The 12,817-nt window shown below is 36.5% G+C and overlaps 1 protein-coding gene across 2 annotated transcripts in view; it reads left to right on the top strand.

The window, feature by feature from the left end:
* Positions 1-4,852: 4,852 nt before the first annotated feature.
* The window catches only part of LOC134741071 (uncharacterized), a 38,043-nt gene continuing 30,078 nt past the window's right edge, over positions 4,853-12,817 (top strand). Inside the window, exon 1 of one of the 2 annotated variants that reach the window (XM_063673834.1) lies at positions 4,853-5,019. In XM_063673834.1, coding sequence (XP_063529904.1) covers positions 4,941-5,019 — 79 coding nt within the window. In that variant the 5' untranslated portion in view covers positions 4,853-4,940. Of the gene's footprint in view, positions 5,029-12,817 lie in introns of both variants that reach the window. The other variant, XM_063673833.1, reaches the window with a different exon arrangement.

The raw sequence follows: 12,817 nt of genomic DNA, 5'->3' as shown, positions 1-12,817 counted from the left end.
TTGTGTTTTTTGTATATTATTTTGGGGTTCCGTAAAGGGGAACGAAAATTTTGTTATTTTTGCGCTACCACGCACGGCTTAGGAGATATAGCTCTATAAAGATTTTTTCCTGTTTTTTTTTTGTTTTTTTTTTAAGTATTAATTAAGGGTTTCTTAAAGGGGAACGAAAAATTGATTATTTTTGCGCTACGATGCACGATTTAGGAGATGCAGCCCTATAAAGATTTTTTTTTTTTTTTTTCATTGTGTTTTTTGTAGTGATGTACCGACTATTGATTTGGCCGACTAGCCGACTAGCCGACTATTTGGCGCTCGGATGGCCGATTAGTCGGCCGACTAGTCGGCTAGTCGGCCAAATTCATAAATCATTATTTCTCTTTAAAGTTTACATTCAGATGGTCACTGCAGCAGCTTTGTCTAAGTTAGGATGCATTTGTAAAACAATTTTCTAGCTCCTTTCGTCGTTTTAGCTTTTTGCGCGTAATTTAATGCATTTTATTTCACATTTTAAGCAATTAAATTACAATTTAACCAAGGAAATGCATATGCTACAAGATATTACGGCATTTAATATTCTAATAAAAATGCATAAAGTTTGTATTTGAAGGAAAAATACAAAATTTATGCATGAATAAGCCAATTGCCATTTGAGCATTTTGAGCAAAATAGACTTTTCTTAAGAGACTCGCGTTTTGTGAGGTTGTTCTAGTAATTTAATTGAAGACGCCTCAAATAATAAAAATTACATAGGCACTGTAATAAAACGTTTGTAGTTGTCATTGAATGACAATATTCCATGCCATTGAATGACAATATTCGTATGCACCCTTAACAGGTATAAAGTATAATTAATTTAATTGAATAAAATGGAAATTTTATCAAATGTATTTGCTGTTTAATTAGTTTATGACCTGTTTTTCTGTAACTAATAAAAGGCCGACTAATCGGCCATTTTGGCCGACTAGTCGCCGACTAATCGCCGACTACAAATGTGGCCGGATAGTCGGCTTTCCCGACTAGTCGGCGACTAGTCGGTACATCCCTAGTTTTTTGTATATTAGTTTGGGGTTCCACAAAGAGGAACGAAAATGTGATTATTTTTGCGCTACATCTTTTAGGAGATACAGCCCTATAAAGTTTTTTTTGTTTTTTTTTTTTTTTTTTCATTGTGTTTTTTGTATATTACTTTGGGGTTCCGTAAAGGGGAACGAAAATTTTAATATTTTTGCGCTACGACGCACGGTTTAGGAGATACAGCCCTAAAATGATTTTTTCCCTCTTTTTCTTTTTTGCGTTTTTCAATCTTAATTAGGGGTTTCTTAAAGGGGTTTTTTTTATTTTTTTTTTGCGCTACGATGCACGGTGTAGGAGATACAGCCCTATAAAGTTTTTTTATTTTTTTTCTTTTTTTTCATTGTGTTTTTAGTATATTACTTTGGGGCTTCATAAAGGGGAACGAAAATTTTATTATTTTTGCGCTACGACGCATGGTTTAAGAGATACAGCCCTATAATGATTTTTTTTGCGTTTTTTTTTTAAATATAAATTATGGGTTGCATAAAGGGGAACGAAACTTGTATTATTTTTGCGCCACCACGCACGGTTTAGGAGATATTATATCTATATATATAGCTATAATAGCTCTATAAAGTTTTTTTCCTGGTTTTTTTTTTAAGTTTCAATTAAGGGTTTCTTAAGGGGAACGAAAATTTGATTATTTTTGTGCTACGATGCACGGTTTAGGAGATGCAGCCCTATAAAGATTTTTTTGTTGTTTTTTTTTTTCATTGTGTTTTTTGTATATTACTTTGGGGTTCCGTATAGGGGAACGAGTTTTGTTATTTTTGCGCTACCACGCACGGTTTAGGAGATATAGCTCTATAAAGATTTTTCTGTTTTTTTTTTTTAGTATTAATTAAGGGTTTCTTAAAGGGGAACGAAAAATTGATTATTTTTGCGCTACGATGCACGTTTTAGGAGATGTAGCCCTATAAAGATTTTTTTTTGTTTTTTTTTTTTCATTGTGTTTTTTGTATATTAGTTTGGGGTTCCATAAAGGGGAACGAAAATTTGATTATTTTTGCGCTACGATGGTTTAGGAGATACAGCCCTATAAAGTTTTTTTTTTGTTTTTTTTGTTGCATTGTTTTTAAATATAAATTAATGGTTACATAAACGGGACCGAAACGTTTATTTTTGCGCTACGACGCACGGTTTAGGAGATACAGCCCTATAAAGATTTTTTCCTCTTTTTTTCTTTTTTGCGTTTTTAAATCTTAATTAGGGGCTTCTTAAAGGGGAGCGAAAATTTTATTATTTTTGCGCTACGACGCATGGTTTAGGAGATACAGTCCTATATTTTTTTTTACAATGCATGTGCTCGAAAAGTGCGTTTCCTACGGAGCCATATCGTGCGGAAAGTACTGCTTTTCCGCACTAGTGCTTTTTGTTTTCAATTTTTTTTTACAGTACATATGGTGCTACTTTCTCGCACTAGTGCGGAAAAGAGCACTTACCGTGCATATGTCGAAAGTTTAAAGGGCCATATGTACTGTATGTACTGGCCGGAAGGTTCTGGAGTGGCGTCCGCGTACCGGAAGACGAACTGCCGGTAGGCCTCCAACGAGATGGAGCGACGACCTGGTGAAAGTCGCGGGAATTCGGTGGTTGCGAGCGGCACAGGATCGGTCGGAGTGGCGAGCCTTGGGGGAGGCCTATGTCCAGCAGTGGACGTCTATCGGCTGACATGATGATGATGATGATGATGTACTGTAAAACGTACGATACACGTGCGAATAGGTAATTCGCAACTCGTGTCGATTTAAAACACTCCTTATAATAATTAAACTTATTTGCCATGATATGTTTTTTTATTTACTCGCACAATGCATAGTAAAACATTGTATGATACACGTGCGTAAAGATGATTTCCGCACTTGTTGCATAAATAGCAATTTTTTTTATCAAAGAATGAAAGAAAGTCACGGTATTAATAACCAAATTTTACTTTAGTGGTACCTTTTCCCTATCACTGTCACAAATGTATGTGGCGTTCACGTAAACGCGATATTTTTAAGATTTCCCTGCGCAATGTTGCCAGCTCGCTCGCAAATCAAACATGTACTTACAGTTCTTTTGCATAATGGTGACATTGTACAATATCTATAAGTTTTAAATAGGTAAAAAGATAATTCGACGCATTCTTTGCTTGCTTGTTGCTTGTTGTTGTGTTGTTTGCGTAACTTCTTTGAATAAGTTGCGTTAATTTGGCGCACAGGCGAAGTAAACATGCGTTGCGTACGGCAAGGTCACGCCGCGGCCCCACCCTGCACGGCCTCCGTTGCCCATTCAGACCGCCCGCTAGCTTCGTTCGAACGCAAATAATATTTTTGTAATATTTGTTTAAGCAGTGGATGCAAGTGACACAAATTCATACATCTTATTTATCCCGCATTTCAAATTAATAAGATGTAAACTCTAATATCTTTAATATTCTTTTGTAACGGTGACAGCCTGTTACATAAAAATCATCAAATATCTTATGAAGCTATGCCTTAATAAGACACAAAATCATGTAATGGACCTATTTAAACGATGAAATTCGACCTAAGTATTTTTTTTTAACTCTATTTTTTTTTTGTGTCATTTAGAATATTATGACATAGTATCAGATTGCAGTGGACGTAATTGACACAAACTATGTTTTCACACTAAAAACACTATCCTAAATGCAACACAGTTACATGTTTTCTCTCGAATATTTTTTTCTCCAAAATAATTCAAAATAAAAAATAATTACCACAAAATAACAAATTACTAGAAAAGCAAATTATATATATGACACAAAACAAAATGTAAGATTTACATCTTAACAAAGTATTCATAAGCGAAAACAGAATTGACTTTAATATTTTTATAACCTAGGGGTCAAAATATAGCCAGCGGTACAGGTCTAATTAGCTTGATTCGCTACTAACAGTACCTAGTATAATTTCGCCATATCTAAGTTTGTGACCCAAAGTCGGACATGTAACGTAAACAAATGAATTTTAAACATGGAGGCCACTTTTAATGCGCCTGCGCCAGTTTACCTGCGACCACATCTGCGCGCGGCTTTCACGAATCGCACGCTTGTAAATGGGAAAATTAAAAAATAAAGTTTTTCAAACTATATAATGTTACATACCAAATGAAAGAGCTCATTGTAAGAATCAGATACATTTTTTTATAATTTTAGGATAAACAATTTAGAAGTTATTCAAGAAAATAGGCAGAAAAACACCATTCCCCCCACCCCTTTATCTCTGAAACTACTGGGTCTAAAATATTGAAAAAAATACACAAAATAGATCTTTACCTATAGATTACAGGAAACCTATTAGAAATCTGCAGTCAAGCGTGAGTCGGACTTAATTACTTAGAGTTTGATCCGACCCCTACGGGTTTTTTAAAGATATTTCACTTACGCAACTCACCATTCACATAAAAAATACATTGTTTAAATTGTGTTATGTACGGAACCCTTGGAACGCGAGTCCGACTCGCCCGTGGCCGGTTTTTTGTTAAATGATGAATTCCTTACATGAAACTGAAAATTAAGAATCAGATTTGTGTAATTCAGTACAAACACAACCTAGAAAAGAACAAAATGATGAAAATTTACACTAGCAAAAAATTATAATTAGTCACGACACAACACAACACGACACGTCAGACAAATGTGAACCGGGCTTAAACCTTGCATCTGCTGAAATTCAGTTTCAGCCGCAGAGGCGACTGACTGGCCCATGTAACCCATGTTGCACCGACGCCGCGCCGGCGCCGGCGCCTGCGCCAGTTTACCTGCGACCACATCTGCGCGCGCACCTCCGCGCCGCGGCTTTCACGAATCGCACGCTTGTTAATTACGAATGTGTTCTTTTTGAAAATTTATCAGCATCATGTTTTGCTACAGAAATTTATTTATTTTTTGCATTGTTTTTTGGATTTCATCGGTTTCGCCAATTGCCGATATTGAAGGTGATGATGGTGAGAAGAAATTATCTAATAATTTATAATAAATGTAGGTACTTATAGACCGTAAAAATTGGTAATATTAGTTTTAATATTTATTTATTTTTATTTTATTTTATTTCCACACATACAATTATGTGACTAACTTGTCACATATATCTATGTAAATTATGCAATAATAAAAAATGCTTCACGCAGTATAATTCACGTTCATATTAGATACAGGTCTTTAAAATGTAATCCTTAGATATCTATTACAAGTATCTCTAAATCTCTGTTACTGATGTGCCGTCAAAAAAGTTCCCCAGTTGCGTAATTTCCACATTGAAAAATTTTGGAAACTTGTAGGTACCTACGTATCATATTTGTATGGGGATCGAAATGATCGAAAATGTTCCTGAGATTTCCAAAAACTTTTTCAGTTTTATTTTGTTTGGTATAAAGTTATTTATTTTAATTAATTACCAATACCAACCACCAATTTATGTCCACAATCTACAATGTACCATAATTCTAGCAAATAAAAAACTATGACTATGACTATGACTATAAAAAAAAAATACAAATCAAAATTTTTTTTTCTGTATTTTTTAAATTGTAGACCCGTAGCAAAGAGCGCCCAGTAGTTCCGGAGATAAGTGGAATGTTCCGAATGTTGAATTTTCACCTGTCTTTATCTCTTTATTAAATCTATTTGACTTCCAAAAATTACCCCCATGTTAGAAATTGATATATTTGCTCTAGGTAGGTACACGTCCGACTTTTACGTTAGCTACCGACCACCGACATACCAGTAGGTAGGTACTTGTACCAAATTTGAGTGATACAATAGGTACAATACAATAGTAGATCATACACCGATAGGAGAAAGCACTGTTTTATGTCACGGGCGCGATATTGAGTCCTGAGCAAATGAGTCCAGATTTAACTCCCGAGCGTAGCGAGGGTGTTACGAGTCCTGAGTTAGACGCCCAAGACGAAAACATCTTTATCCCAAAGGAGAATACTCTACCTTTCTCACATTTTGCTGCGAGACAATAAAAAGCAAGGCTACTTACTAGAAACAACGTTTTATTGAAACTTAAAGTACGTGATTTAAAATAAAACGTACAAATTTCAACTTCAAAGAGCGCTGGTGGCCTAGCGGTAAGAGCGTGCGACTTGCAATCCGGAGGTCGCGGGTTCAAACCCCGGCTCGTACCAATGAGTTTCGGAACTTATGTACGAAATATCATTTGATATTTACCAGTCGCTTTTCGGTGAAGGAAAACATCGTGAGGAAACCGGACTAATCCCGACAAGGCCTAGTTTCCCCTCTGGGTTGGACGGTCAGATGGCAGTCGCTTTCGTAAAAACTAGTGCCTACGCCAATTCTTGCGATTAGTTGCCAAGCGGACCCCAGGCTCCCATGGAGCCGTGGTAAAATGCCGGGACAACGCGAGGAAGATGATGATGAAATTTCAACTTCAACCTCCTGCTAATACTGCAGCGTTTTGTAAGACTCGCGGCTTTTGTTTTATTTTCTTTGTTTTGCGTATATGGCTTATTTGTAGTGGCCAGTTCGATTTTCAAATAAGTTTCGTTTTTGCTGTAGGTCTCTATAATGGTACAATTTTTTATACGAATTCAAATCTCATTATTAACCAGCGGGTTATGTTATAATGAGATTCAGTACCATATTATGACCCGGCGGGTTATAATGAGATTTAGTACAACCCGGCGAAATTCTTACGGCTATAATCACATTAATGACTTACATATTTTAGGTTGAGGTTTGCATGATTAGGCAATATCCATTGTCCAGCATGTGGTGTGAAAATAAGGAGTATTACACCTCAATACAGAAAACAATACAACGAATACAGTATAACTCAAGAAGAGGTACACATCAGGCTAAAAATCTCTTCCAGACAACCAGAGATCTTTAGTGATGCTATAAGGGTTCTGTTTTTTTGGGACGAAATTCTGAAAATTAATTTGGTTTTCTCTCACATTATCCATAATTCACACCATTTGTATTTCCTATACAAGGAAAGTCTTATAATAAGTAGGCATTGAATAAATACGTGATACAGAATTACAGACACGGTTATTTGCTTGAAGGTAAACACTAAATTTATTATGACACCATGACTAAGTCGCATTTTGACATTTCAAGTATGTACTTTATTTTATAAAATTGGTATTATATTTTACGTTTCAGAAATTGTGCTGCCTTATTTTAGAACAAATACAAAAATATCATATCTGTAAAGTGTATTGTGTGTGTAGAGGGTATTCCAGTTCAAAATAAGCTGATTGTCTTGATTGATTCTATCGAAATGATGATATCACTACTACTAGTACAGGCAATTCGTATTTATTAGGTACAAAACAAAACTATGATAACTTGATAACCCGCCCAGAGTTGGTTGACCGTAGTCCGTACATATTTAAACGTGCCTAACCTACATAGTTGGCTCATTCGGTTTCCGTTGTGCACGATTGTTTGGGGTTAATATTGTAATTTGAGCTCAAGTGCTAACCTGCGATATGCGGTTGTGTGTTGTGTAACTGTTTAATTCGCCTACATTTAGTCCTTTCTCCGATTAATTGAACTTTAATCACAGATTAATGTTATTGTTAACATAATTTAGCTAAGTATATACTACAACAGCTAAACCGATTTAGAAATATATAATTGAATATGGAGATAGTTCTTGTAATGATAAAAATCCTGAAAATTATAAATAATTTATAACAATACAATTGAATTTGTTGTTGACGTTATAGCTAGGTTCATAAATCATCGTCCATACTTGTGCACATCCTTCCTTACTGAGTAATATCAGTCTCCACACGCCCTCTTAGAACAACAGAATAGTGGTTACATTAATTAGTTTGTTCAGTTAATCTTACTAAGGATTATTTTATTTATAATTAAAAATTAATCATTGCGTTTAGCTTTTATTACGAGGTTTTAGAACTCAGAGGTCAACGTAACTTACTTAGTTTTGATCTGAGTTTTGCGATAGCGATGCCATAGTTATGCAAGTTATGCAAAACGGAACAAATAAATGTTTCTTCCGATAACAGAAAACTCAAGAACGAAATAAAAAAATAAAAAACTTGTTTTGCCTATTAAGTAACAAAACCTTGTACCTAAACTATTCTTTTGAAAGTTTTACATAATTTGCATCTTAATGTGCACGTGTGAAAGTTCTCCTATAACAGCTGAGACGTTTTTTCCCAGCCTTATTATATAGACCTTGAGCTGTTACATTAAGACATATAATTGGGTGGCACTTAACTCGCGTGTCCGCTCAGACATCGCATCGCCCACGAGCTTTTTAATCCATTTCGCATAATGATTATAAATCACTTTCAAATCAAATAAATTAATCGACTTGCGATTATGCTTTATACTTTTATTAATTACCTACCAAAAATAACAAAACGTGCTTACATGTTTCGCTACATTCTACATACTAGTCGTCAATCAATGTAGACAAACTGATTAATTATGACATGATTTTTTTTCGCATTATATATGATTTTTCGCAAATTAAATATTTATGAACAATATATTATCTAAGTATAACAGACATGTACGAAAAACGCATAAGTAATGATCATTATTACTTAGTATAGTATTCATTATGTACTGACAATATATTTAAATGTTTTTTTCTGCTTTTAAACATCATAGCTCGTTGATATCTTTTCTTTTGTATCTTTATTGTAACCCAGTCTATTTGTGATTACACTTATAAAGTTTTGCTTATTACCTTGTAGTATATATATCATCATCATCATCATCATGTCAGCCGATAGACGTCCACTGCTGGACATAGGCCTCCCCCAAGGCTCGCCACTCCGACCGATCCTGTGCCGCTCGCATCCACCGAATTCCCGTGACCTTCACCAGGTCGTCGCTCCACCTCGTTGGAGGCCTACCGGCAGTTCGTCTTCCGGTACGCGGACGCCACTCCAGAACCTTCCGGCCCCACCGGCCATCAGTTCTGCGAGCAATGTGCCCCGCCCACTGCCACTTAAGGTTTGCAATTCTGCGAGATATGTCGGTGACCCTAGTTCTACTGCGGATATCATCATTATATATATATTGGTGTATATATATATAGTGGGCTTTCAGTGTCGGATCCACCCAGTCGGCCTATTGGCGGGAGACTACCTAGTTAAAATCACTGATGCCCATGAACTCTCACCAGTGGCTTCTCGTAGCTGTTATTGCACGCAGCTGCCACACCCCGGGCAACCACGTACGTCGACTCGTGGGCCGAACCTGGTAGAGGCGGGTTTAGGTGCTTGCACCTAAGCCTTGCGGTCGCTCCCCGCATAGTGCATAGTGTCTGCTTCGGCTGAATAGCAGTCCACCACCGGTGGTGAGGTAGCTAGGCAATTGTGGAGGGCCTGAAGGGTAGCGATAGGAGACCTGTTATCGCTACCTAGACTGCATCTCTACTTCTCTCCGATCGTAGCGGCTATCCGTTCCATTGGAACAAGGGGGGTAGGGACAAGAGGGTGCGTCTGTGCTTGCGCGAACACTTACGCACCATAATATATCCTGCGCAACGGACTGTTTCTGGATACTGGTAAATGGCCGAAATCGGTCAGGAGAGCATCATCATCATATTGGTATTTATAATTATTTTTCACACTGCACCCACATTCGAGAATTTCTGTTTTGCCTTATGGTTGACTGGTAGAGAATGCCTTGAGGCATTAAGTCCGCCATTTGTACGTGTTTTAATTGTGCAATAAAGATTAAAATAAATAAATACCTTTGTTTTTTGACTTAATTGATCGTATATTAAAGTATCTCTACCTATTTACACCAAACAGGTAACAGGATGGTTTTGAAACAAACTGTTACGAAAGTAAGTTTCTGTGATTTGGTTCTTAATATATGTAGGTACCTAATTACATACACAGATATATAGAAATGGGACCAAAAATTAATTTACCGTAAAAGGCCCCTATTTTACCATGGTGACAGGTGCGACAATTGTCGACATCACTGTTACTAACGTAACAGCGGGCGCAGCATGGTTCCATTTTTATCGCCTGTCACTATGCCCGTCACTTTCGTACTTACATACTTGTTAGAACGTGACAGGCATGGTGACAAGCGATAAAAATGTGACCATGCTACCGCTGCAGGTCTCCATAGGCTACGGTAACCGCTTACCATCGGACGGGTGTGCTTGTTTGCCACCAACATTTTATGCCTGTGACGTCAGTAACAGTGATGTCGACAATTGTCGCACCTGTCACCGTGGTAAAGTTGCTACAACTATATGGTCCAGTTTTTTACGCTGATTCTTAACGCTTTATGATTTGTACTCGTTACGTTTATTTTGGAGCTTAGATACACTAATGCTCGTTCTATATTAATTATATTATATATAATTTGAAAAACACATATATATTTTACTGGAACTTGAATTTGGACCATAGTTGTAAGTTGTGGACTAAAGTTACCTGATTTTACGGTACCTACCTAAGTAATAATAACGTCCATAAATCTCCGTTTACGACGCGACGCTTTAGTCTAGCTAAAACATTTCGATTTAAATAGGTATTTAAACTCTCAGTTAAGATGAAATTGATGGGTTTATCGTTAGTATTTACGTGATTTACAAAGAGAATAGATAGTATAGAGATATATAGTATTGTCATAATAAATTTACTGCCATCTATCGACACACGATTAAAAATAAAAAAGAATGTATAAAAATATCAAAAAATCTATATATGTATATATAAGTACATGGATAAATATTTTTTTATTTTTTAGAACGCCATATGAATTTGACCCATGTTCTTTCACTGATATGTGTTAAAATTGTTAAATATCAAACGGTGAAGTCAACGCCATCTAGCCGAGTATAGTCCGAAGGTGTGGCGCCATCTATTCGAGTATAACTTTTTCTTGATATTCCGAGGCACGGTTTTCCTAAGACTTTACTTATCTTCTACGGATTACATATATCCTTGGTGGAAATATACTAGTTGACAGTGCTATGGGATTCCTATGTCCATGAATTATGTCCAATTACCTAGGTAAGTTTAATTGGCGATGTTGCGTCTGGGTTCATTCCTCAACTGAAATTTCAGTCGCTAATTCTGATATGTACTTATTATTAACCATTAACTTATGTAATAAGCTTATGTAAGGTACAGTGGGGTAACTTCGTAAGGGGGATAATTTTTGATAATCTACAAGTATAGGTATCGTCGTCTAAGTAACTATAAGCACACACAATATAAGTCTTATTAACTTTAGGTACTGTGGGTGTGGGGCTTTGTCAATTTGAGTAATGTAATAATGTCTTTTTTTTATCCTAATGATAAAAAAATTGCACTTTACATGGTAAACTTTACATTTTTTCTGTGCGTTATAATGAAATTAAATTTATATACGTTTATTATGTACCTATTATATATCCCTCTCTTCCAACGTTAGGCGGCACGCTCCCAACGCTGGACTTGAAACCTCACGAAATAGATAACAAGTCTTGACAGTTCAATTACCTTTAATAACTGTTCCCAGGATGACAGCCTAACTGAATCTGCAAGAATACCTACGCCTAATAGCTTGCTATGCAGATAGGTAATCGGTAACGGGAGCCCTGAATATTTATTCCCAATGCGCGTCCGAGAGAGAGCAGTTCTCGCTCGAACCAATGTAATTTGATCTGACTCTGACCTCAAGTTTCGCAACGACTTTTCATAATCTGAGAGAACACTACATAATTGAGTGGCACCAGTAGAAGCTGCGAATAACGGAAATGAACATTACTGGATGTGCCGACAATAAAGCGAAAAGATCGCATTTGGAACTCTCCTATTCACAGCAGCCTTCATATTCGTGACGTACTTAGTAGATAAACGACTTTTGCAAAAATCAACCAATTACATGGATAATAAATGCCTGGGAATTTATTTTCGTGGCCTAAGGATATAATGAGGAAGCTCATAAAATATAACTAGATGTTGCTTGATGTGCCAATGGTCTGGCATAAGTAAATGCTGAAAAAAGTGCAAAAGCAAACGCTGTAACGCCAATCCTGGGCTAAAGATATCGATATACTGGTTAGGCTGAGCCTTCGACTTACCCGTGCCTTACCAACGGGAACCGCTTCACGCTTGTCGCACGCTCGTTTGCTCGGAATTGGGTGACATGGCTTCTCATCATAACGACGGATATGCATTGTCAATTTATCGCTTACATCTGCGAAGTTCTTTCTATTCCTAAAAAAAATACAAGTATAAAGATTTATTTTGAAATATTAGGTTTATAAAATTTCTATGGACGTAGCTGTTCCGTACAAGTAAATTAACGTCGACCTATACAGTTTAAAGGTAGTTGTTTACACTACATAAGTAAGTGTATAAGGTGGTATAAGTTACGGAGTGTTGCGATGACACTTAGTAAATATGTCTTCCGCTCCGGAGTGGTGCACGCGCTGATTCCTTTCTGCTTGGCTTATGATTATGAACACGACGATCTCTTTTTATCATCTTGAAAATGTTCATATTCCCATTATAACTTTAAATTTAATAGGTAACTGTTTAGGTAGGTTAAGGCCCCGTGGGTTCAGGTTCTTCTCTCACTCCCTGAGCGAAATCGTGAGAAGGCTGTGGCTGTGAGTGATGCCCGGGATCGCAGATCATCATGTTTTTTAAATTTAATTTGTTGTAAAAATTGTGCATTTTTAGAAGCAATTTCCATATTTTTAGCTTTTGTGCAAATATTGTTACAAATTTTAAAGGTGCGTTTTAGACCTACATATGTTCGTGA

This window comes from Cydia strobilella, chromosome 4 (assembly GCF_947568885.1).
Source record: "Cydia strobilella chromosome 4, ilCydStro3.1, whole genome shotgun sequence".
Taxonomy (NCBI): Eukaryota; Metazoa; Arthropoda; class Insecta; order Lepidoptera; family Tortricidae; genus Cydia; species Cydia strobilella.
This window is presented reverse-complemented; position numbering and strand designations above follow the sequence as displayed.